The sequence below is a fragment of the Ananas comosus genome, linkage group 1, assembly GCF_001540865.1.
Source record: "Ananas comosus cultivar F153 linkage group 1, ASM154086v1, whole genome shotgun sequence".
Taxonomy (NCBI): Eukaryota; Viridiplantae; Streptophyta; class Magnoliopsida; order Poales; family Bromeliaceae; genus Ananas; species Ananas comosus.
Genome location: NC_033621.1, coordinates 3664527 through 3692200, shown reverse-complemented (window position 1 = coordinate 3692200; position 27674 = coordinate 3664527). Strand labels below are relative to the sequence as shown.

The window sequence follows — 27674 nt, the reverse complement described above, 5'->3', positions numbered from 1 at the left end:
CGAACCGGTCGATAAAAACCCTAAAACCCTTTCCCCGCCGCCTCTCTCTCTCTCTCTCTCTCTCTCTTCTCTTCTCCTCTCTCCACGCCTCTCCTCTTTTTCGCATCCCCTTCTCGATTGCGCGAAGATGCCGAAGCATTACAGGCCCCCGGTAATTTGTTTATTTATTGTCTCTTTTTTCTTTTGATCTATCTCAATCAGTTCTCGTGGTTTGATCTTCTATGGCTTGTGAAAATTCTAGGGCAAGAAGAAGGAGGGGAACGCTGCCAAGTACATCACGAGGACGAAGGCGGTGCGATATCTCCAGATCAGCCTCCAGGCTTTCAGGTTTCTTCGCGATTTCCCTCCTCCTCGTAGGGCTTGTTCGGTTCCTGCTGTAGGATGAAGTGCTTTTAGGAAAAGCACTATTTTTTTAAACTTTTCTAACTGCTTTTTTGTTAAAAGCACCAAATTCGATCCTTTTTGGCCACGCTCAGATTCAAATTTCTCCGAAATTTCAGCTTCCTACTACAGCAGAAGTGGTAGAGTGAAAAAAAAAAACTAGGCTTTGTTTGATTACGCCACCATTTTTTTTTTTTTTAAATTTCAAATTCTATACAGTTGAATGGGCTGGTTTGATGGTTGATATCTGGATTATTAACAATCTATTCGACTATGGTTAACTTTTGCATTTAATTGCGTAGAATTCAAAGTTAAAAAGTTAGGAAACAGAAACAGAACCAAATGAGGCCTTAAGATTTATTTATATTTGCAGAAATTGCCCCTTAATTTTTCCCGATGTCCTGCAATTTGTGCAGGAAGCTATGCATCCTCAAGGGGATCTTCCCACGGGAGCCGAAGAAGAAGGTCGAAGGGAATAACAAGACATATTACCTCATGAAGGATATCCAGTTTCTTGCTCATGAGCCTCTGCGTCAGAAGTTTTGGTACGCCGGTTTTTGATGATATTATTTGTTGAGTTGATGCCTTACATGTTACCTTATTTGTCCGATATTGCAATAGAGAGATGAACGATAAAAATTGTCACTTTTTTAGCGAAATGAGATGATCTTAAAAAATGGTATAGTCGGAACATGCTATGGGAGGAGATGGCATATAAGATTAAGTCATTATGTACACTCTGGAAACATCTTTACTACAATCATCTGCGGTGGCATCGATCACTTCTTATGAAATTATGATAAGCATTTTGTTGTGGGATTTGTAACTAACAGGTGATCCTACCATGGAATTTTAAGTAATTAATCAGATTGTGATGCAACCTTATGTGACTAGGGTATTGTAGAGATTCCAATTTGCAGTTAATCTAAATCCCATTAAGTTCCCTTGTGACTTTACTAGCAGGGGTTGGGATAAAGAGTGCCATAGAACATCTATCACATGATGTTGATGCTTTATTTGGTATGATGTTAAGACTAGACATGTTTAGCGGGCTGTTGACTTTTTTTAGACTACATAAGTTATGATGTTGAGAATGTGATGTTGAGAGTTTGGGTTCTGTTTATAATCTATCAATAGGTATATTGAGTATGGATTATAAACTTTAGAAGTGGATGTCATGTCAAATGTCTTGGTATCCATAACTACGTGATGAAAAAGAGCATCCTTTGTGATAGATTGGTCTATTCTAGATTGTAGATGTTTGTGTAATAATATGCCATACATGTATGATGTATCAACAGTTTAATTTGCCTCACGACACTGATCCTGACTCATATATAGTTGGCATAACTACTTTTGAGGTTAGATACTGTTTTCTCTTTCTTAAGTACGTTAAATATAAGATACGATACTATTTATCTAAGAATCTCGATTTTGATATTTCCGTAGTACAGCCATGTTACTGGTATACATTAGTATCTTTTATTCAGCAGTAAACAAGTTATATAACTATGCACTCTTTTTAAGTATTTCATGCTTCTTGTAATGTACTGTATATCAATATCTACACGTTCCTGATCTGTGTCATTCCCCAGGGATATGAGGGCTCACGATAGAAAGATAAGGAAGGCTGAAGCAAGGAGGAACAGGGATCTTGCAGACAGGCTGGTAAATCGCCGGCCAAGTTACAAGCTTGATAGGCTTATCCTAGAAAGGTTTGTTTTTATTTTTCCTAATAAACTTAAAGAGTCATCACAGGCGGCTAAAGGCATGTGATTTTCCAACTTGACACTTGATTACTTTTCAAACTACACACGTGTGTGATGTTGCATGTGACTTTTTAGGTACCCAACTTTTATTGATGCACTGCGGGACTTGGATGATTGCCTCACGATGGTTCATCTATTTGCAGCATTGCCTGCTGCTGAACGTGAACACATTCAAGTGGGGCGTATCCACAACTGTATGAGGTATCATTTCTTCAGATTGGCACAATTTCTTGCTATTTTATATCATACTTTGTGAATATATATATATATATATATATATATATATATATATAAAGCTAGGCTGGTATACTATCGATAGCACGGAGGCCTCCGTGCTACCAAGTTGTTTTCAATTATGCGGCTTTCAAATCGACGATCGGCTCCGTTAGACTTGATCTACACTATTAAAAGTATTTGGAAACTAAATTTCATAATATTTCGACATCATTTGACTAGTGATCAAAAGCTCTCAAAATTGACAATTTTAATGGTAGATGTGATGCATTGTGAATTTAATGGTGTAAAACAATCCAAATCTGATAAAATTTTTATAGAAAATTCTTTTCACTATTTAGAGTAATATCAGTACCTCTGATTTTAAATTCAAGTCTTTTATCATCATTTTTTATAAAATTTTTATTTTNGAAATTTTGCTATTAATAGTAATCCAGTCCAACTTTCTCTCTCTCTCATGAATGTATCTATATATATATATATATATATATATATATATATATATATATATATATATATCAATGAGTGTGTGAGTTTGAGCTTTTTTCGAATTCTAACTTATGGTGGGAGAGAGAGGGGGTGGGGGAGCATGCCATGATCTTAAAGTGGTGGTTTGCCTTTGGATGCTCAGCTATGCTTCTAAGTGGCAATTACTTTTTGACAGATTGAACATTGCTAGCAGATATGTACAATTTTAGAGCAAAATTGAATCTTGATGTCATTTTTTCACTTTGGACTATCAAGATTTAGATGTTTCAACATCATCAATGACTGACAATACTATAGAAAGATTCTCAAGCTGTTTTTGCATATTTACTGCCTAACATTTTTAAATTATCCACGTGAATGCCTTGAAAGGTTCTTGAAGGCATTTCCATTCAGGCAATTTTAAGATTGAGCATTTTGTATCTTGTTCTTTTCTCCAAATCTACTATTCATCTGCTTTTTCTTTTTTTATTTTTTATTCGTTACTGTTGGCAAATTAATCACTCTGGATATGTTGTTTTGTCTTAATCAGGTTAAGCAAGGAATGGCAAGCCTATATTGCTAGAACCCATAGCCTTCGAAAGACGTTTGTATCTGTGAAAGGCATATATTATCAGGTAATGGCATATATCTCACACTGTTGATTGTATAATATTATAGTCATTTCTACTTTGTCCCACTGTTGTAGATAAATATTAATTTTAAGTATTTTCTAGCCCAGGCTGAGGTTGAGGGTCAAAAGATCACATGGTTGACGCCACATCCACTGCAACAAGTACTTCCGGATGATGTTGACTTCAGAGTCATGCTCACGTTTCTTGAGTTCTATGAGGTAAATAGTGGAAGCTCTCTTTGATTCCCATCTCACAACTTTCTGCAACAAGATCACTTGGATTGTGTTTTGGATTATGATCCCAATTAGGTCTGGTTATAGTGGGCATATTTAGCTATGAGTCACGACTATCTGCAGCCAGGTCACTTGGATTAACTTATGGATAATGATGTCAGTTAGGTCTGAACTGCATGTTTAGATAAGGGTCAGTGATTTAAAAGGCGCGCCTCGGGCGCGCGCCTAGGCACTAGGCGAGATCGCTCGCGCCTAGGCAGCTTCTAGGCAGGCGACCTCGCCCAGGCGCGCGCCTCTTGCGCCCAGGCGCTCGCCTTTACTGAGGCGCAAGGCGCGCCTGATGCCAAAAAAAAAAAAATCTGATGGGTTGGACTTTGGATCCAACATCCAATTAACCCGTTAAGTGTAAAAAAAGAAAAAAGAAAAAAAGAAGCCCTAAAAAGTTGATCGAACTCCCTGAGTCCTCCGCTCGAGCAACCATCCGCCATTTTCGCTCTCTCTCCTTCTCGCTGGCTCTCCACGGCTCGAGGAAGCAGCCAAGCGGCCCAAGCATCACCTCTCTCTCTCTCTTTCTCGCTCACTCTCTGAGGTTCAACTCTGAGCAAGCAGCCAAGCATCACCTCTCTCGCTCTCTCCACGGCTTCGGTGCTCCGCTTGAAGTCTCGAGCAAGCATCACCTCTTTCTCTCTTTCTCGCTCTCTCTCTCTTTCTCGATTCCCAACCATACTGTTTTTTAATTTCCTTCCTCTCTCACTCTACCTCCTACGTTTTTTTTTTTTTTGTGAACAGTAGACACTTATTTTTTTTTGGTAAACAGTAAACACTTTCAACACCTCTCTCTGCTTAGTTTTTTTTTTTTAACAGTGTTTTCATCTGATAAATGAACAAGTGATTAAAAAATTGCATTTTTGCTGAATTAAAAATTTTGCACAAACATTGCTTTTTAGATTGCTTGTGAAATGTGAACAGTAAATATACACTCTATTTTTTATTTTTTGTGTAAACAGTAAACACTTGTTTTTTCTTTTTTTTCTTTTGGTAAACACTTTTTTTTAACAGTAAAGACTCTCTCTCTCTCTCTCTCTCTCTCTCTCTCTCTGTTTTCTCTATTTTTTTCCTTTTTGCTGATTGCTGAAACAGTAAACACTCTTTGCTGATTGCTGAAACAGTAAACACTTTTTTTTTCCGACGATATGATTTTTTGGTTATTCATAAAATATCTATTGTGTAATATGATTTTTAAAGAATATTCATTGTCCTTTAATAATTATTAAAAAAGTATGTTTATTTGTTTTAATTGTGCGCCTCACCTCTCTCAGGCGCGCGCCTGCGCCTTGCGCCTAGGCTCTATCAGCCTTTTGCGCCTTGGTGCGCCTTGGGCTTTTTAAAACACTGATAAGGGTGCATGTAGTAGTTTGTTGGCAAATCGTGCACTAGCATTTATATAGTTCAGTTTAGCTATTAATTATATATTTTGGTGTTGGGTGAGGAATTGATATTGTTTAGAAGCTTCCTAGCTTTTTAACACTTCAAAGGTGTTTATTGTGCCTTTAGTATAATTTCTCAGTTTTTGCATTGTGTTAGTTCAATTTAATTGCATTGTTTGGTGAGTATTGGTGTCGCTAGCATGATTTTATTTTTTATAATAGGAGGTGATTGTAGGATGTTCTGCAATTTGCAGTTTTTGTTCATTTAGCTGGTTTATAGAGCTGGAGAATACAGCTGTACTAGATAGGGATGGATCAATCTAGTTTAGAGAAGCTATCTTGTGGAATGGGACACATTTTCTTGAGTATGGATGCTTGGATATTTTCTTTGTTAGTACAATGTACTCAACCGTGGATGGTGCATATTGAAAATTTGAAATGTCTGAAAATGTTAAAACAACATATGTTGAATGCTTGCATCTTTGTGTATGACTTCTGTTGATTCTGCAGCGGATTTTCATCTCTTAGTATCCTGACTCAAAACTCTTTTCAGGCTCTTCTAGGTTTCGTGAACTTCAAGCTTTATCATTCTATAAATGTGAAATATCCTCCTATTCTGGATCCTCGGCTTGAAGCTTTAGCAGCTGGTAAATGCTTCTTGTTGCATCATAATCCTTCCCAACTATATTCTGCTCAACTTTTTTACTTAGACTCTGCTGTCGATTTATCTTGTTGATTTTCTTTATTTTATGTCAATTGTGCACTCTTAGTGATTCTCTTTAGATTCATTTCAAGATACTAACAACGTTTTGCTTGTCATATTCTTCTCAGAGCTTTATGGTTTATTTCGATACATATCTGCTAGCTCTGGAAGAATGTCTGCGGATTCTCATGCCATCGTATCTAGTGGAGACAAGAAACAAGTTGAGGATGACAAAATGGACACAGGGAATGATGAATCTGAGTTTGCTGAGCTCCAGCATCAGGTTCCGGCTAACGAACCGGGTGCCTTAATGCATCTCGTGGAGGATGCTACTGCAGCAGATGAAGAGGATGAGGATACAAAGGAGTGCAAAAATCTTTTCAAAAATTTGAAGTTCTTCTTAGGTCGTGAGGTGTGCATTTTTCACATTTTGTGGCACTTCCTGAATTATTAGTTCTATTTTAGCTTCATTATGCGAAATTTTCTGGTCTTGGGTATCTGCTGGATTTGCTGTCAGAGTGGTATTGTTTTGTTTTGGTTTTGTTTCATGTTTTGTACTTCTAATTCCAGGCTCCCAAAGACTCGCTCTTATTTATAATTCCTGCTTTTGGAGGAGTGGTTTCTTGGGAGGGGGAGGGATCTCCGTATGAAGAGGCAGATGAAGACATCACTCATCAGGTAGGTTTTGGTTGATTTTCTCCACATAGGGATGTAGCTCATAATTGTGTTGAAACTTGATGTGTTTCCTTCTTGTTTTCATTTTGACATATGGGATGATATATGCTAGTTAATAATAATTTTCAAATGCAGTATGCTTACCCTGCCCAGGCCATGATAACAAGTCATATAGAATATTTTCTCTTTTTTTACTTTGTCTTTTTTGAATCGTAATCGCATTAATTAAATCCGGCAGAGGGGGAAATTAATTAAATAAATGAGGAAGAGTTCGTCTTTTTTTTGAATTGTTACTGCGTTGAATTAAATGCAGCAGCGAGAAAAACTTAAGTAAATAAAGTAAGAAGGGTTGAAATGAAAAATGCTTTCTGATGGACTAGTTGCTAGCAACGTCGTGGATTGATAATGGCTTCAAACTGCTACTTAGGCTGGTTAAGTTTATTGGCAGTTGTAAGCATACTTCAAGCAACCACTTTTTCTTTTTCTTTTTATGGCATAATTTTATTGGTATTGGATTTCTCACAGACTTTTCATTTTGTTTCTGCAATTGTGCTATCCAGATTGTCGACAGGGCAACACAAGGCCATATTTTTCTTTCTAGAGAATATGTTCAACCACAATGGGTGTATGATTGCGTAAATGCCCGGATCATTTTACCGACAGAGGGATATTTGGTTGGAAGGTAAAAATGCTGATTATATATTTTTACTCTTTTAAGTCTTATCTACTCCGCCATCTAATGCTTCTGGTAGTAATACAGTAGCGAAGAGGGATGCCATTTGCCTTTCCATCTACTATTAACATTTGAGATCATTGGCTTTTTAGATTTTAGACTGGAACTACATTGCTACAAGTTATTGCTTTTGTTCTCTTTGTGGTACTTGGATAATAAACTATGGTGAGATATTTGGACTAAATTTTTTTTTCTTGTAGTGCTAAATTTACTGGGATTTTGATAAGTACAAAAAATTCCTTCGAAACCCGAGGATATCCTGCTAATCTTTATATACATTTCTTGATACAATTTCCTGCTAATTTTATATACATTTCTTGATACAATTCCGTATTTTTTCATCATCTTCAATTTTTGGTGATGACTTTTGTCGTCAGTCTGAAACAATGTGGATTTACTTTTTGTCCCATGCTTTACTATTATATATATGTTTTCATCCATGTATTTTCGATGCCTGTGTTTTTGCATGCTTCCTGAGTGTTTGGATGAATCAATTACTTTGTTTGCTGAATTATCTTAACTCTTACTTTATTTTAGTGAGAATGAGATCAAACAAATGGCCTTTATTCTTCGATTAGGGTGTAGAAGAACTTATGAAGGTCGAATGAAAAATGTAGTACCTAAGTATTAGTACTCATGAAGGCCTAATGAAAAGTATTAGTACCTTATGAAACCGACAGCTAGTTGATCAGATGCAACTACAATTTCCAATTGACAGGATTCTATTTAAAGAAGTGTAGGGAAGTGAGGTTGTTGGTGGTTACAAAACGTGCATAACAAATTTGAAACAAAAGAGGGAGGAGAAAGAGCGAATGCAATAGTAAAAGGATGAAAAGAGGATAGTTTGAGGCTTGCTAGAGATTAATGAATTTTTTGTCAATGGTTGAGCAAATGACAATTTTGTACTGTTGACCCTCTTGCTTCAGCAAAACCTTCTATAGATTTGTTTGAAATATAAGAGGTGAGGTAATGGTGATAAATGGCAAGGGAGTGTTCCTGTTGGACCAAGTAATTAACTGGTGCTAAATATAGATATTTAGAAGTTGTAAACTAAAGGTATGAAGATAAATATAAGAGGGGGCAAATTTCATGGTTTGATGAACTTTGATTGTTGTTAGACTTTTATTTGTGGGCGATTCTTCAGCACAAACTCTCATTATCTTTCTTGCCATCCAATGCTACCCGATTGTCTGCCACATTACTGGGTGAGCAGACAAAGTAGTGGGTATCCTACCTCACCTAAAACCAGCAATTCTCTGTCCAAGTCATATGATATAGCCGTCAGAAAAGACAAGATATTTGTTTTGCATTATGTTTGTCTCTCCTTTTTCTATTGTTTTTCATTGCCTTTTAACTTTTTTTCTTTTAAATCTTGTGTAACAGGGTTCCTCCACCACATTTATCTCCTTTTGTTGATAATGAGACTGAGGGCTATGTTCCTGAATACGCAGAGACAATAAAGAGACTCCAAGCTGCTGCTAGAAATCAAGTTTTACCAATGCCAGGTGTTGATAACCAAGATTTAGACAACCCTCAGAATCTTTTGGCTGAAGGAATTATTGATCGAGCCCAAGCTAATGAAGCTGCTGAGAAGCAGCGAAAGGTCTATGCTGTTTTTAGTTACCGTGCTTGCCCTTCACATTTGTTATTACAATATGGCCTGAAAGTTCTCTGACTTTCTTTGTCCCAGTTGGCGATTCTTGAGAAGCAGTACCATGATGAGTTGAAGATGGAAGTTGAAGGAACTTCTTATTCTTCTTTGTCAAGCAAGAACTTGGAGAAGCCATCTGAAGATGTGGAGGAAGATACTACTGCGGATACGGATAACATTGAAGAGCATGCTCTTAACCTTGCGAAGGTTTCTATGTCACGTAAAAAGAGGGGCATTTTGGAGGCTATTCAGGTAATGATCGCAATAGTTTTTTCATTTGCTCATGATCAGCATATTTCTGTTTACTAGTTTAGAACTTGATTAAACTTCTATGAGTTGTTAGACACTGCAGCGCTTGCCTTTGAGTTTAGGTTTTGTTTGAATGGTTGTGGAAAATCCAGTAAAAAGAAATTTACTAAAAACAAATAGGAAAAGCAGCACAAGCCTATTAGTTCAGGATTTTGTAACTTTGAGGGGCTCGAAAAATTCAGCAAAAAGTTTATTGAAAACACGTATTAGTGCAAACTAAGTATTTAAGGAAAAGCGGTTGCAATGCTTTTGGAAATTCGCTATATTATGCAAGACAATGTTGCTGAATAGTATTGGCAATCTCATATTGAAACTTTTCGATACTAGGAAATACATGTTCTATGGGTTATATTTGTGATATTTTGTCCTAGCTCATGATTATGCAAGTTCTAAGTGTAAGGAAACCTTGAAGAAGGTTCATGACTAGTCTCGGCCTAAACCAATGCAATTTGGTTGAAACTGAACAATAATCGAATAGAACAATTTCAGCTGCCTGAAACCTGAAAACCTTGTAATTAGTGTTCTTCGTAGTAGCCTATGCAGCTGACTGATGGTCATTAATCTACAGTAAGTATCCACCAATTGGCAGTCCCTTTATCTGGGAATTTCCCGAGAGTCATGCAAGAGATGGTTAGATTAAGGATGAGAATTTGAGGACAGCTAAATTCTTGCTAAATTAGTTCCTTGTTTCATCAAATGTATGCTTGTTGCTTAAAATGAATAAAACTAAAATATCAATTTATTAATGATCTCTAAAGTAATTTTGTACAATTATATAGCTTGTGGAAATCAAGGGTTGAAAATATGGAACATCTTACGTTCTCATTTTTGACCATTTTGTCAAAATCTAGATCGTCTTAACAAACTTACTCGGAGGGAAGATTTTCAAATAATATGGGTTTTGAGTCATGCCGTGGGCATGGGTTTGGACTGTTAATTTCAGTCTGCACAATATGGCATGTTTGTTACGATCCATGCTAGCAGACACTTAAATCCTTCCTAGGGATTTATGACTAAATCACTCGAGAACACTTTTCATTTCTAAGTATTTAGCTTTAATTTTATGTGTAATAACCTCGTTAATCTTCTCCTTAATGAAAATTTTTAACTTAACACACTCTTTTCTTGCTTTTCTCTTTATCTTTCAGATCCACAAGGAAAGAAAGAAAGCGAAGGTTGATATTCTCAAAGAAAGGAAAAGAAAAGCAAATTCTCGCAAAAGCGGGTAACTGTGGAAAAGCCTGGTCGGTCTCGAGCTAAGTGATGTAACTTATCAACACGGTTTCATCCAAAATTTATTCAGAGTTTATCGAATCCGATAACCTTGCTGTTTCGACAAAATTTTGACGGTAATACTAAGATCTTATTAAGCAAGGAAATTTGGGTATACTGTGTACTGTACATTCATAGATTGCTGGAGCTTTGTGCCTCAGCAGGAGGGCACTATGTAGTGTGCCTGGGGCTTCCGCCGCCATGGGGATCGAAAATTCGAACTTATTTTTGGTTGCAATGCACCTGACTAGGGTCTCTGTGTGGGTGAGTCGGCTTGCGAGTTATAATCATTTTAAATTTTAGCTACTTACTGGACATCATTTCCCTGTGTTGATATTTTGATTGGAACCCTAGTGCTACCGCCGAGCAAGTTTCGGTGGGGCCGGGATATGTTTGGATCGCTCTGCGCCTGGCCTCAGCCCTTAAAAGGAAAGTATATTGTGTTTTCGATCTGAGCCCTCGACCTGAGCCCTGTCCAAATTCGCCGGATTGGGTCAGTTCTGGTGAATTTTTTGTATCTTCTGGTTTAAAGTCACGGCCTGGGGGTCTGCTCATTTTTAACTCCCGAGTCGTGAAAGTCTCGTCTTTTGTGTCGGGTTGGTTCCAGATCGTATTAACCATATAATAAAAACATCTAGATGAGCCGAATTCGAAATTAATCCGACCCGACCCATCTTGGGTCCGAGACTACTCATCCATGTAAAAGGTTTAGCTAAATCATACTTTGGGTTCGTAAAATATTGGCTGCGTGATATTTTTGGTTCTCAGATTTTGTTGTAATTTTTAGTTCGAACTTTTTTTAAAGTGTTGTAATCAAATTGTATAATTTAATTTCGTTGAGTAAGTCACTATTTGAAAGCGGTGTGGTAATATTATTATTTTGGTAATATTATTATTGATCACGCAACAATGATTAGGATGCTTTATTATTTTTGTATCAATAATATATTAATATTTAATCAAGTGAATTGAAATTATAAAAATTAATTGTAATAACTAGAAAGTTAGAATCAGAGATTATAATAAATTAAAATGAGGATTAAAATGTTAGGCGTCCCGTAGTTTGAGAATCAAAAGTGTAATTTAGTCAAATAATATTTGACATTATGAACATTTTTTACATAAATATCGATTTGGTCCATCAATACACAGCGTAAATAATAAAGATGTTAAAAAATTATAAACCTTAGTCTTTTATATATTTAAAGTTATATTTAACAACATTGATTGCCGTTCCACGGCAAACCAGACAAACAAAAGTATTAAAATTATGGTATCTTTTAGGGGATTGTTTGTTCCACTGATTTATAATTTTTTGAAAAATGTCACATATTTTATATTAAAAGTTATATATTTTTGTTAGTGAACTAATCATAAGATTCATAACAAGAGAATGAGAATAAAGAAACCTCTTAACTCATAATATTATAATAATATTTTACTTATTGCGAAGATATAATGATTTTTCAGTTTTACTAATATATCTTATAATTTAAGCTAAACTATAATACTTCTAAAAAGTATCCTTATTTATATCTTTCTCACTTTTTTTTATTTTTTATCTTTGGACCTACTATTATTCCAACTATACCCACATAATTGCAGGCATTTAAGACTATAAAAAGATAGAAGTAATAGTGATATTTTTAGAAGTATTCCAACACATTTTTTATAACATTACTCCTTAATTTACATAAAAATATAGGTTAATTTTACTTATCAAATTATGAGGTGGGTGATACTTTGGTCTCCAAATTTTAATTTATTTTAATTTCTGGCTCAAAATTTTAAAATTATTGCAATTAAATCATATAGTCCAATTTAGATGACTAACTATTGGCATATTATTAATATGGAAGTGATATTACAATATTGTGATTGAGTATCACATTATTTTTATACTAGTGATTCGTCAATATTAGTTAAATAATTGTAAAAATTTAAGTCAAAAATTGTAATAAATTAAGATTTAAAAACTAGAATATTTATCCGTCTTATAGTTTGAGGACCAAACGTGTAATTTATCCTAATACTAATTTAAATATTTTCAGTAAAATAAAAAAAAAATAAAATTTTATAAATTGTTGAAGGAGGAAGAAGGATCGCGCAGGCTGGGCTCCTGACTGATAGTCTAATCTCCTGATAACAAAACGCTCCTGATCAGTGATCCCTGGGCAGGCTGTTTCTCCCGAGTCCCGACTGCGACTCAATCGTATCTTTCTTCTCGTCAAACCAACCCTAGTTTGCAACAAAGCAAAGATCCAATCTCTCTCTCTCTCTCTCTCTCTCTCTCTCTCTCTTCCCCGATCAATCAACAATTACCATGCTCTTATTATTAGAGTTGTAGACCACACCACCAGATCCGTTCCGTGCCGTTCCCCACCACCACCACCACCACCACCACCACCACGATGCTCCCCCGATCTCTCGTTCTCCTGCAGCTGCTGCTGCTCTTGTCTTCGGCATCCGCGTGGAAGAAGGACGAGTTCCGGAACTGCGACCAGACCCCCTTCTGCAAGCGCGCCCGCTCCCGCCCGCCCCACTCCCTCCCCTCCTTCTCCGTCGCCGACGTCTCCCTCTCCGACGGCTCCCTCTCCGCCCTCCTCCTCCCCCCCTCCTCCCACCCCCTCCACCAAGTCGTCGATTCTGCTTCCCATTCCGATTCCCCCGATTCCCCCCGCCCCCTCCTCCTCCGCCTGTCTGCCCTCCACGGCGGCATCCTCCGCCTCGAGATCGACGAACTCGAGACCGCGTCCGGCAGCCGCCGCCGCTTCCGCGTCCCGGACGTCCTCCTCCCCGACGTCGACGACCGCCTCCGCCTCCGCCTCCCCCGCCTCGGCTCCCCCGCCCCGGGCCTCTCCACCTTCCCCATCTCCCCCGGCTTCGAGGCCGCGCTCCGCCACGACCCCTTCGAGCTCGTCGTCCGCCGCTCCCCCTCCGGCGACCCCGTCCTCTCCTTCAACTCCCTCGGCCTCTTCGACTTCGAGACCCTCCGCCCCAAGCGCCACGGCGACGGCGACGGCGACGGCGACGGCGACGGCGACGGCGAGTGGGCGGAGCGCTTCCGCAGCCACACCGACTCCCGCCCCCGCGGCCCCCAGTCCGTCTCCTTCGACGTCTCCTTCCACGGCGCCGACTTCGTCTACGGCGTCCCCGAGCACGCCCTCTCCTCGTCCCTCGCCCTCCGCCCCACCCGCGGCCCCGGCGTCGACTCCTCCGAGCCCTACCGCCTGTTCAACCTCGACGTCTTCGAGTACCTCGCCGACTCCCCCTTCGGCCTCTACGGCTCCGTCCCCTTCATGCTCGCCCACGGCGCCGGCGCCTCCTCCTCCGGATTCTTCTGGCTCAACGCCGCCGAGATGCAGATCGACGTGCTCGCCCCCTCGTCCGCGGGGCGCGTCGACACTCTCTGGATGTGCGAGGCCGGGGTCGTCGACGCGTTCTTCTTCGTCGGCCCCGGCCCCAAGGACGTGCTGGCGCAGTACGCCAGCGTCACCGGCGCCCCCGCCATGCCGCAGCAGTTCGCGCTCGCCTACCACCAGTGCCGCTGGAACTACCGCGACGAGGAGGACGTGGCCGCCGTCGACGCCGGCTTCGACGAGCACGACATCCCCTACGACGTGCTCTGGCTCGACATCGAGCACACCGACGGCAGGCGCTACTTCACCTGGGACCGCGCGCTGTTCCCCCACCCGGAGCAGATGCAGCAGAGGCTGGCCGCCAAGGGGCGCCACATGGTGACGATCGTCGACCCGCATATCAAGCGGGACGACTCCTACTACATTCACAAGGAGGCCACGGAGAACGGGTACTATGTGAAGGACGCGTCGGGGAACGATTTCGAGGGGTGGTGCTGGCCGGGGTCTTCCTCGTACCCCGATATTTTGAACCCGGAGATTCGCGAGTGGTGGGCGGATAAGTTCTCCTTGCAGAGCTACAAGGGCTCCACCCCCTCGCTCTACATATGGAACGACATGAACGAGCCTTCGGTCTTCAACGGCCCCGAGGTGCTGCCCTTTTGTCTCGCTTATGTTTCTTCACTAGTGCTCTAAGTTCATGGTTCAAGCCATAGCAATTCATTGCTTTCAATTCAGGATCCTTCCCTATTATCTTGGTTTGATACGACTCCGTACTTTGTTGCAAACAAATACTTTGTACATCCACATTTAGTTCATTGTGTATTCATTTTTAGGTAACCATGCCCAGAGACGCCATCCACTATGGAAATGTAGAGCACCGTGAAGTGCACAATGCGTATGGATATTACTTCCATATGGCTACATCCGACGGACTTCTAAAGCGGGGAGATGGAAAGGACAGGCCATTTGTTCTGTCGAGGGCTTTCTTTGCCGGTAGTCAGCGGTATGGAGCAGTCTGGACCGGAGATAATACTGCCGACTGGGACCATCTCAGAGCTTCCGTTCCGATGCTTTTAAATCTCGGTCTTACTGGATTGACATTCTCCGGTGAGTAGACCAATATTACGACTGGCGGGGCTTACATCTGTAGTAATGGTTTCATCTGATATCATTGTTTATACAGGTGCGGATGTTGGCGGATTCTTTGGTAACCCGGAACCCGAGCTGCTGGTCCGGTGGTATCAGCTCGGTGCCTTTTACCCCTTCTTTAGAGGCCATGCCCATCTCGACACCAAGAGACGGGAGCCTTGGTTATTCGGGTATTCAGCTATCTCTCTGCAAATTTGTGCATTCTCGTGTTGAGTTCGTGATATCGTCATAAATATGATGCTCCTTAGGAGTTAGGGGATGAGCGTAGGAGTTCTGCTGCCTTGCAAAGTTGCTTTTGACGCTCGGGATGGTCGGGGTGACTCGAGCACGCTTTGGGTGCTTCTAGTTCGTATTCTTGTCATTGCCGGACCTCTAGATTTGAGGCTTATTTGCTGGCGTTTCCTCCATCATCGTTGGGCATTTGGTCTTGACAGTCTAGTTATCAGTCGCCTCAGTCTTCTATGCCTAAATAGGTTGTCTCGAACGACGATCTGGTGTATTAGCCGCTAAATATTCCGCTCCTTGGTACTCGTTTTTCAATAATTTTGCAAAGTATTGCTAGAAGAAATCTTGCTTTTGCTAAACAATTGTAGCATAAAATAGGGCTAGAAACTAGATCACCCATTTTCTAGTTGCCAAAGAATCTTGCCGGATGTCCTTTACCTGCAGTTCGATCATCTGCGAGGGTGAAGCCCTATTATTTTGGAACAAGCTAGTTTTCAGTTCATATGTATCCTCTTTGGGAAGTTCCGTGTTGGAAGCATAGATCTTTTTCATGGATTCATGATCTTGAATGCACTGATGCTCTAATGATAAAGATTGACCAATGTTGAAACCGAACTCTGTTTCTTCGGCCATGAGATGCATCTAAGAGCGCTTCAATCTGCAGCATAAGATATTTATTATTCTTACTATCTTGCTAGTATACATAGATGTCCTGGTGGTCTGCTTCTTTATGAAACCATCCAACCTGTGCTGATAAACTTTTTAATTTTTTTTTGGATAAAGAAATTCCGGTTTTTCTTTGATTTCAACAGCATCTAAGCAGAACCTCACCTTAGAAGGGTCGCATTTTCTGTAATCAAGTGTTGTTTCAGAAGTTTTGAGAATCAGCTGTTTTTTTTTTTTTTCAAATGCCTGCAGAGAGAAAAACACTGCTTTGATTAGAGAGGCGGTACACTTGCGGTATTCATTATTACCGTACTTCTATACACTATTCCGAGAGGCTAGTGTGAGTGGAGTCCCAGTAATGCGTCCTTTATGGCTGGAATTTCCTGATGATAAAGAAACATTCAACAATGGTGAGGCTTTCATGGTTGGGCCAAGTTTGCTGGTACAGGGGATTTATCAGGAGGTATCTTTCTTATCTAGTCACTCTTGTTACATATAGTTTTTCTTTATCTTTTTTGTGATTTTATTGCACCGCAAGTTGATGTAACTCATTTGGATGTTCCTGTAAATGCTGGACAGAGGGAGAAATCTGTGTCGGTTTATTTGCCTGGCGAGCAGTCCTGGTACAGCCTGAGAGATGGTGTTGCGTATGGTGGAAGTGCTTCTCACAAACTGGATGTTCGAGAAGATAGCATACCGAGTTTCCAAAGAGCGGGTACAATCATACCAAGGAAAGATAGATTCAGGCGAAGTTCCACCCAGATGGTGAACGATCCTTACACTCTGGTATGTCTTTTGCATCCTTGCTGATGTTTCATATTCTCATGCAGTGTGATTCTTAGTGATCTTTCAATGTCTACTTCTGTATAGTCTTTAAGCCCAATTTGATTGTACCGTTTATCATGTGACCTTGTTGTTTTGGATTAACTACTGCATCAGCTAAATATCCTGAAATTTGAGCTTTTTTGTTTCAATTATTTAGCTCAAAAATGAATTGGTATTTATCTCCAGCATCAACTCTTTTGAGTTACCTTTACATACAGATAATGGGTTTCAGGTAGTGTTAGCGCCGGGTACTATTAACCTTTTTACCTATCTGATTTTGATTTTGATGCAAGTATCTGGTTCAATTTTTCAATTTGATTTACTGTGGTACTAATCAGATCGATCTACTTACCTTTGTAGTAGTAATTTATGCGACAAGGTTAGTATCCCTGCTTGCAATTTCGCATGTTTTGTAAAATAGTACAAGATATCTCTTCATTATTCCCTCCTCTTTTGCATAACTATGATTTTGGATGTCCTTTTGCGCCTTCAAAATTTTCCTACATGACTGAAATTTCTTTTTTGCAATTCTGTTGGCGAAGCTGTTTCTCGCTGGTTGTATGCAGAGTCGTACTAGTGGGTGTGCCTAAGAAAATTGATGCAAGAGCCTGGAGAGGAGAGGGCTGGTGATGTCCAAATAACCTCTTATTTTATTTAACCCCTAATTACAATCGTTAATCAAGAGAGATTACGTTGTACAGAAATCTAGCCAGAACTTTGAGTTATATGGCTGGAATAAACTTTATGCGAGGTCGTATTCCTGCCTTAAACAAAAGCTACCTAAAACACTTTGCATTACCCTTATTGGGTTTGGCATGATTTTGTTGTACCATCAGTGGTTTCAAAACCGAACAACGTGAAGCACATAGTGTGAAATGCTCCAGGATTTTACTATTCACCTTTCAACTCAGAAAAGGAATGATATGGAAGGGGGGAAAAAAAGGAACAACACAAAGCATGTAATGGACATTCTACTATTAACCTTTCAGCTACTGTATACTGTGACAGTTTCTGGTGCCATTCTTTATTATTGCATAATGTTTACCATCTATTCTGTTCTGATATTATTATCCCTGTGAGCGCATTTGATCAGGTTATAGCTTTGAATAGTTCGCTTGCCGCTGAAGGAGAGCTTTACGTCGATGATGGCAAAAGCTACGACTTTGAGCAGGGGGCGTTCATCCATCGCCGGTTTGTCTTCGCCGACAAGAAGCTAACATCCGTCAACCTTGCGCCGGCCAATTCAGGGGCGAAGAAGTTCTCATCAGATTGCGTCGTCGAGAGGATCATAGTTTTGGGATTACCAGCTGGAGCTAAGAAGGCTGTGATTGAACCCGGAAACCGCGAAGCCGAGATAGAAATCGGTCCCCTCAACCTAAGGGCAGGCTCGAGCCCCGTCGCACCCACCATCCGAAAGCCTAATGTTCGAATCGCGGACGATTGGACTCTGAGGATTTTGTAAGATTTTTGTTCATTTATACTGCTGGATTAGGTGTACCGATCAGCTTCAGCTGCATTTGAGCTGAGACAGAAATTAGTTCATAGTCTAAAAGTGATTTTGTGGCCTTCTAAGTACTTTTAACTGCATTTGTGCACGGAAAGAGAATTTTGCTGCTTCTGGTAATGCTATTGTGAATGAATTTTTACCCTAACGCCACCGTTTTATTTTAGCTTATCTTTCTATAAGAAGCAGCTGAATTTCTATGATTGGGCTTGCTAGGGCTCTGTTTGTCGAAGTATATTTTTGTTTCTATTGGTTTGCTCGAATGGTTGGTTATAGAGCTGGGCAATTTTGCTAATTCATAGCACCACAACATCATGCTTCTTTGTTATGAATAAATAAACAAAACGTTTGAAAACTAATCTTTAGACAAAAACAATTTGATTTATTGTTGAACCTATTCTATGAATTATTAATATTAAGAGTTTATTGTTTGTTGTTTTTCGAATGTTTGAACTTAATCAAATTTACCTGAGAATATCAGTTGGTCTGATATCTACGTGTCAACTAAGAAAGATCAATTGCGTGGCTAATTCTTTGAGTTTAAGATATGTTTTATGTTATTAATTAATTAATACAATTGTCTAGTTTCTCTACGTATTAATTAAGAAAGATCAATTATGCTTTATAGTTTGGGCAATATATATATATATATACTATAGCTACTATAGTATATATAAATATGCGAAAGTGGCGGCTCAGAATGCTTATGGACAGCCACGGAGCGTTCACGCGTACCTTCACTTTGTTTCGATTGTTTGGACTTCGAATTGACGATCGGGGGGCTCCGTTAGAGCTTGATCGACGAGTATCATTAATAATCATCTAGAATAATAATTATTGATTTTGAGCGGGCCACTTAATGCACTTAGCCAAATGATATTCGACAAAATTGCAAAATCTATGTTTCTAACGATACCCCTGTCAAATAGCTCTAAATCAAACTCTAACGGAGGCCGATCATCCAATTCCGAAAGCCGACAACATTCAAAAACACACTTGGAACGCAGCGGAGTGCTCGCGTGCTGTCCAGAAGCATACCCAGATGCACTCATATATAGTCACTGATAGTGATACTATATATATATATATCTTATATGAGTCGCAGCGCATACTGATCGGTAGCCACGGGACCTCCCTTGCTACCAGTTGTTTTCGACAATGTACTCCAAATTGGACGCAATGCGCTCCGTTAGCCAACTGATCTACACTGTAACACAGTTTTTGGGAACAACTAAAATTACTAATTTTTCGACATAAAATGTTGACTAAAAGTGATCAAAAGGATCATCAAATGACCAATTTTAATCGGCCAAGTGGCGTGTTTGGAGTGTAACGGTAAAACATCCAAATCGCGATAAAAATATATAGACCAAATTATTTTTCACTATTTTAGAGTAAGCCGATCAGCTATATCCTGATCCTTGAATTTAAATCTTTTACATCATTTTTAATGAGAGTTTTTATTTTTTAGCTTTCATATTTAGACCCTATTGTTTAAATAGCCGTACCAATAAATGATATCGCGAAAATTAAGACAATTTAGTTTCCAAATACTTTTAATAGTGTATTATCCCGAGCTAATGGAGCCCGATCTCAAAATTTTGGAAGGGCTGTATCAGTTCGAAAAACAACATTGGTAGCCAGGGGAGGCCGCCGTGCTACCGCTATAAATAGTATATATAGCGTTATTATTACCGTATAATATAACGATATAATAGTCGAGGCTACTTAATGCCTAATTTGGAAGAACGGACTTCCGTGCTTCCAGCTCGTTTTCTCGTGTTGCACTTTCCAAACGTCGATCGGTCTTCGCGGTTAAACTTAGCTGATTTGGAGTACGTAAGAAATAATTTATAGTGTATATTTATTTTTTCGATATCATTGCCTAGTGATCGAAAATGGCCCCTCAAAATCAACAAATTTCAATGGCCTGTGAGTGAGGCCGTTGCAGTTTAAACGGTGTAGAAATTATCCCAAGATCGCGTAGAATGTGAATAGAAAATCTTTAATACTATAAAAAACAGCAAGATCAATATCTTATTGATTTAATTTTAATGTCATATTATTAACATTTTGCTAAGATTTTTATTTTCAGCCCGTGATTTTGGAGCGCCTTCCGTTCACTAGCACTGAAATGATCATCGTAAAATCATCAAAGATTGGTATTTCTAGGTAGCTTCAAATACTCTGAGACAAGTTTAACGAGCCGATCGACATCCTCCGGAAAGGCGCAATATCTCGACAACGGCTGAAAGCACGAAGGCGCTCCGTGCTTCCCGATAAAAAGATATCAGGTGCCTCCCACCTCTTATATATTAGTATATAAATAATATACTAATATATATATATACAAGAAATTAAGGCTGAAATAACTGAATCAATAGCGACCAAATTATTGGTGCTTAGTTTTTTAACCCTTGGATGAAAATGTGCCGTTAGGATGATGTGCGCTCCCTAGGGTTGTCTAAAGGTAAACAAATCAAAGGATTAATGGTGAAAACTCGATATGTGAACCAAACTCCTTGGTGCTATCGACTAGTAATCCAGCCGGATTCTATATATGATAATTCAATATATATATAGAAACTAGGCTAATATACTTATTAACGAAGCACCAAGTCATTGGTGCTACAGTATTATGGCCATTGGATTGAGAGATGTGTGGTTAGTGCAATGATACTGAGCCCCCTAAGGGTAGTGACATGTGGTTGAATAGTATGATCTAACGGTGAAAAAATGATTAAAAGAGTAGATCCGATGGCCGAAAAACTACTAGCACCAAAGTACTTCCATGCTATAATCACATAGAGCCGACTTCTACATATATATAAGCTATACTAGTATACCTAATATATGATATAATATATATGCACGTCGTCTGGTAATATCTATTCAGTGCATTTAAAGTACCTTGGCTCCTAGTTTCCGGTCTAATTTAATCCCTTTGACGATTTTATCCCATTTATTCAAACAACAACCCACTAAGCCTTAGCGTGCCCAACATACCATTCTAACGCACATTCTTTATCAAACCCAACAACTTGATGTCTATTATAGCATCAAGCCTAGTTTAGTTTTTATATACATATACATACATATACTATATAACTATATATATATGTATTATACTATACTATATATACCTATATAATAACTACTAATCACTATATATATATAGAGAAGTCCCGCTACCATGTAATATTAATTTAGGATTGAGCCCATGGTCCTAAATCAAGTTTGTTTTTGATGATCGGAACTTCAAATTGATAATCGGCACCTGTTGTGAAATTGATCTACACAATTAGAAATGTTTAGAAACAATTCTTGTAATATTAAAAATCATTATCCAAGATTCATCTTACAAGTTAAAAAGATGAACGGTCGATCAAAGAATAACCTCTAATAGAGGTTAGACTTTTCATCATTTATAGACAGCAGGTTATCAAAACATTATCTACAAAGTTATAAGAATTTTCTATCAAAAATGTCAGCAATTTTGGATTGCTCTACACCCGTTCTAAACAAGCAAACGCTCATAATGGCCCCTGTCAAAAATTGTCGATTTTCGACCACTTTGATCACCATGTATATATACATCTTTTTAAAATTTATGAACATTTAGTTGTCTAGATATTTTCAAATACTCTAGAATCCAACTTCAACGGCTCCCGATCATCGTTTCGGAATCTCAATCATCAAGAACAATTTGTAGGCAAGGTGCTTATCCTATTAAAGGAATAGTCAGCTCTGCGCTATATGAAACTACCCCTATAAAATTATCTATAATATGATAACTATATTATTTATAGTCAGCTACTAGTAAATAATAAGTTGAGCAGAATCACTTCGATAGTAAAACGAGCTTTTACTACCCGATTTGTTTTTCGATGTTAGAGTTTCCAAATTGACCGATCGCCTCCCTAAATATGATCTAAACCATTTTAAACTACCTAGAAATCAAATTTTATTACCACTTCGATATTGTTCTTTATCCATCAAGTGAACAGAAAAATGAATGGCTGAAAAAAATATCTTTAAGAAATGATGATTAGGAGTCTTTAATCAAGAATCAAGAGTATAGATCCTTGTTTTAAAAGTATTAAAGAGTTTTCTAACCAAAAATCGCAATTGAATTTGGATATCTTTAACGCGTTAAACCGAGACGTCTCTTAATCGACAATTAAATTACAAATTTTTGAAAACCCCCTTCCTGACATTATCGTCAAATGATGTCGACGATCGAAAAAATCATGAAATTGATTCTAAACCAGCGTTCAATGTGGTATAGATATCGTTTCAATCGGTACCCGATCGTTAATTTGGAAGCTCTAATCATGCGAAACAAATAAGGTATAAAACGTCCCGTTTACTAATGAATGTATTCTAGCAAAACTATATATATACTATATCAGTATAAGAGAAGAGAGAGAGAGAGAGAGAGAGAGAGAGAGAGAGAGAGTTGAGCTAGAATACTATCGGTAGCAAATGGGCTCCGTTGTCACACATTTGTTTTCGATGATGGGGCCTCCAAATCGATGATCGACACCGTTGAATATGATCTATACTACCGACCGTCACTAGAGCAAGTGGCAAAGGGTTTGGTGGTTGATACCCGAGACCCAAGTTCGAATTGTTGATTCACATTTCCAGCTAAGTTTATTTCTAAATGAAATAAACGAAGCGGGTAGCGTGCTACCTATCTCTCTCAAAAAAAAAAAAGAAAAAAAAAGAAAAAAGAATATGATCTATACCATTTGAAGTATCTAGAAATCAAATTTTATACTTTTCCGATATTGTTCTCTTGTCCATCAAGTGGGCGTAAAAATGAACGGCTGAAAATAAATATCCTCTAAAAAGTGGTGATAGGAATTTTGTAATCAAGATTGAGAGTATAAATCTTATTCTAAATAGTTTAAAGAATTTTCTAACCAAAGTTCAATTGATTTGGATAGCTTTACACCGGTAAATGAGAAAACACCTCATATCTACTATTAAAATTACAAATTTTGAAACCCTTTGATCATTAGGTCAATGATGTTGAAAAGATTTGAAATTTGGTTTCTAGATACTTCAAGTAGTATAGATCATGTTCAACGGTACTGATCGTCAATTTAAAGGCTCCATCATAAAAAACAACTGGGTGGCAATGGAGCCAGTTTGCTACCGATAGCATTCCAGCTCAACTCTCTTTCTCTCTCTCTCTCTCTATATATATATATAGATATATATATAGTCCGGCTGGGATACTACCGATAGCACCAAGCACTTGGTGCTACCGAGTTTTTCATCGTTAGATTTAACTCTTTGACAATTTTACCCGTTAGATTATATTATTCACCCAACAACACACTCAATCCTAGGAGGCCTACATCATCTTAACCGTACATTTTTTCATCAAAGGGCCGAAAATCTAATAGCACCAACAACTTTGTGATATTGATAGCATTTCAGCTTAATTGATATAGAGTCCGACTGGAATACTATCGACTGCACCAATACTTTTAGAAGTACTTAGAATTAAAGTCGTTTTACTTGTAATTTCGTAGTCATTGGGTAAAGAATTGTAGAATTGCAGAGTTCAGTGGTGGTTGGTAAATTAGTATTGATCCAAAAATTAAAAGTGATTAAAATCAGTCGATCTAAAGGTGAAAAAGTTAGAAGTGAAAAAGAACCAATACTTTTAAACACGTAAGGCTTACAAACAGTCCGAATCTCATAGCTTAATTTGGTAAGAGAAAAAAGATCTAACCCTTCAGGTTAATATCCTTTCGGAAGTTTGATTCATAATATTTCTTAGCTTTGTATTTGCTAAACCTGTGTCCTAATTTTTTTCCGAAATTTTGGACTAATTATTGCAGTTTCATGCAAGACAAAGGCAGTAATTCTTTTATGAAAATAGCAGTATTCAATCAAAGATCTTCGAACTATACGAAAAAACAAGAATAATATTTGTTAGAACATCATTACAATATAAAATTATTAGTGTAGAGCTACTATACTATCAGAATTATAGGTTATTTGATGTTTTTTATTTTTTAATCTTTCGATCAAGAATTGTACGGTTGGGATGACACCCTAGGATTGAGTAGTACCCCTAAAATTGAATAGTCACAACAGGATAATAATATTAATTCAAAAATTAGAAATGATTACAAGTACTGATTTAAGGGTCAAAAAGATAAAAGCATCAAATCCTCTATACTTCGACAGCATTGTAGTTCTACTCAAATTATTATGGTACATTCATTTAGACCTTTATAATTTTACATAGTGCAACAAAATTAATTTGAGATTTATTATATATTAATATAACCGTTATAATTAGGATTGTCAACGAACTCAAGCAAATAGAGGCTATTCATGTTAATTCGTTCGTTCATTAAACGAGTCAAACACGAGTTAGCTCATTAAAATGAAAAAATTAGTTCGTATTTAACTTATTTATTAAATGAGCGATTGATTTCGAATTCATTTCGAACCAAACATCAGCCGGTTGGATTGTCACCCCTAGTCTATATTACTTATAAAAGCGTGAGTTCGAAATTTTTTTATTTTTCAAAAATATCTTTATCTTTTTTACTAATATTTTCACGTCATGTAATTTTCAACCATTCATTTCAAATAAATTTTCAAATAATAATTTATTCTCAAATATAGATCTTACGTTTTTACTATTGGATCACATCCAACGAAAAAAAAAATAAAAATATCTGTCACTTTTTGTTGACAAAAGTACCCTCTATATCAGTTATCTTCTATTTACACATTTTTCAAATATTTTCTTTCTACCCACCAATCACATAATACGTAAAATTAAATTTATCTCCTATTTATGAGTTTTCTTAAATATTTTCATTCTCAAATATAATACCTGCGTAATACTCAAAATTAAATTTTAAATTTATAATATCCGCCAAAATTTAATATTCGTCAATTTGATAATTTAAATCTTAATTAAACTTATATGTTATCTAACGTAATATCCGCCAGTCACGTAATACGTAAATTTTACCTGCCAATCACGTAATATGTAAAATTAAATTTATCTCCTATCTAACGTAATATCCGCCAATAACGTAATACGTAAAATTAAATTTATTTTTTATCTACGCGTTTTTTCGAATATTTTCTTTCTCAAACATAATACATGCCAATCAAGTAGCATTCAAAATTATGTTTTAAATTTATAATTAATACCCGCTAATCTGATAATTTAAATTTTAATTAAATTTATCTTATATCTAACGTAATACCCGCTAATCACGTAATACTTAAAATTAAAATTAAAATTTATATTGCTTGCCAAAATTTAATAGTCGCCAATCTGATAATTTAAATTTTTATTAAATTTATCTCCTATCTAACGTAATACCCGCCAATCACGTAATACGTAAATTTTACCTGCTAAGTAATATGTAAAATTAAATTTATCTCCTACCTAATGTATTACCCGCCAATAACGTAATACGTAAAATTAAATTTATCTTCTATTTTCGCGTTTTCTCAAATATTTTCTTTCTCAAACATTAAACCTGCCAATCACGTAGTATTCAAAATTATATTTTAAATTTATAATTAATACCCGTTAATATGATAATTTAAATATTAATTAAATTTATGCTCTATCTAATGTAATACCTGCCAATCACGTGGTATTCAAAATTAATTTTTTAAATTTGTATTACTAGCCAAAATATGTACTATATATTAAGTATATTAGAATAACAGAAGGAAGTTTTTACTAACGATTATGATTAATTTGTAAAAAAAATATTTTAAATAAGAATGAACGGTTATAATTTGATCAATCTGTTAAAAAAAACATTCAAATCTATCAATAAATTTAATTCTACGAACATTTATGATCAATCTGTTAAAAATATTTCAAATAAAAATAAACGATTATAATCAATCTGTTAAAAAATAGCACTTTGATCCATCTATTTTACATTAAAATTTAAATTTGAGTTTAAATCGTGATTTAGATTTAATTTTTAAATTTTGATATTAAACATAAATTAACAATTAAAAATTTTGAATTATATAATGGATCAAAAAATTAAATTTATAATATAAATTTTATTCTAAATTTGTTGATAAATATGATTTATAAATTTTTATTGATTTGAAATAAATTAAAATAATTGTTACATACATTTGCACGTACACTCAGCTAGTGACAATAAATATATATATATATTTTCCCTGGGTGTGCAAAAATAGCATGGTACGTTTGGTCTAGCCAACAACTTCTTGTGGCGAAAATGGCGACTACCCTTGTCCTCAGTTAAGCCAACCTGGTGAGGCGAGTTTTACAGCAAAAGACTGCGAGGCAGCTGCATGCCCCCCTCCCCAGAAATAGTGCTCCAACCGCCATTAAGTTTTCTCAAATCAGGCAGTTATTTCCTGCACCTAGTGCATTCGCGCATACGGCCGTTGATTATTATTATTATTATTATTTTTTCTCATACTTCAATCTCCATCATCTACACAAACTGGCAGCTTCCGTTTGCTAAATTAAGAAAAAAATAGAAAAATATACGGAGAAACCCCCAAACTCTAGGCCATTTTGAAATGTCTCCGTCAACTTATATTTTTTTGACGCACTTTTAATATTTGTCTTTGCCAGAATTGTACTCTCCTAGCTTTTATTTTCCTCGGAGCCAAGTGATTTTAATTGATTACATGGAAATTTATTAAATTTTTTGTTGATTCTATCAACTTCAATAGCTTATATTATTTTGTTAGCAAATAAAACTAAAAAAAATTAGAAAATTGCGTCGTCTACGACCAGTTAGAATCTGTAATTTTATAATCCTCCATCTTAGAATTCTGACACAATTCCTTTTGAATTTTAAAGTATTTAAAAAAAGGGAGTGACGAGATTACTGTAAAAAAAATTGATCCTTAAATAGTGATATACTATAAGATCATATCCTTTTTTTAGACCAATTAAATTCGATAAAGCTATTAATTTGACTAATTATAACTATTCAAATTTAAAAAGAACTTTTGCAGAAGGGTAGAAAGTCAATATGATTATTCCGGTCAATCAGGAATATATTAGACTTTTTTTTTAAAATTTTAAAGGAGATATTAGATATTATCTCTCCCCTCCAAAAAAATAAAAAAAAGAAGAAATATGAACCAAAAAAAAGGGTGCCTATTTCAAAATAGCTTATAGTTGAGGGGCTGGAAATAATAATACATGTTAACTAAGAAAAGATGGCAAGCGAATCTTAAGATTGAGACGATGGTTGGAAGGCGTCCATGCACGGAGTGCAGCCAATAATTTCTCTGTACAGTTGGGTTGATTAACTGTCTTCATCATAAATGAATTTATCTTCCTTACATAGAGAGCCAAGAAGAAGAAGAAGAAGGGGCACATAATAAGAAAAGAAAGAAGAAGGAAAAGAAGGCGCAAAGCGCGACCGATCGAGGTTGATCGAGGCGGTCGCC

The 27674-nt window shown here is 37.2% G+C and overlaps 2 protein-coding genes across 2 annotated transcripts; both read left to right on the top strand.

Moving 5' to 3' along the window:
- Positions 19 to 10805, top strand: LOC109720760 (pescadillo homolog). Its single transcript, XM_020248072.1, has 14 exons — positions 19 to 151; positions 242 to 327; positions 798 to 926; positions 1977 to 2096; positions 2226 to 2351; positions 3403 to 3487; positions 3592 to 3702; positions 5698 to 5791; positions 5976 to 6259; positions 6418 to 6525; positions 7083 to 7204; positions 8639 to 8858; positions 8946 to 9158; positions 10364 to 10805. The coding sequence occupies exons 1-14, from the start codon at positions 128 to 130 to the stop codon at positions 10442 to 10444; spliced, it is 1803 nt and encodes a 600-aa protein (XP_020103661.1). The 5' UTR covers positions 19 to 127; the 3' UTR covers positions 10445 to 10805.
- LOC109720752 (probable glucan 1,3-alpha-glucosidase) lies at positions 12584 to 18415 on the top strand. The gene is made up of 6 exons (XM_020248060.1): positions 12584 to 14494; positions 14680 to 14953; positions 15030 to 15165; positions 16139 to 16349; positions 16466 to 16672; positions 17805 to 18415. Exons 1-6 carry the CDS (start codon positions 12899 to 12901, stop codon positions 18171 to 18173), a joined length of 2793 nt encoding a protein of 930 aa, XP_020103649.1. The 5' UTR covers positions 12584 to 12898; the 3' UTR covers positions 18174 to 18415.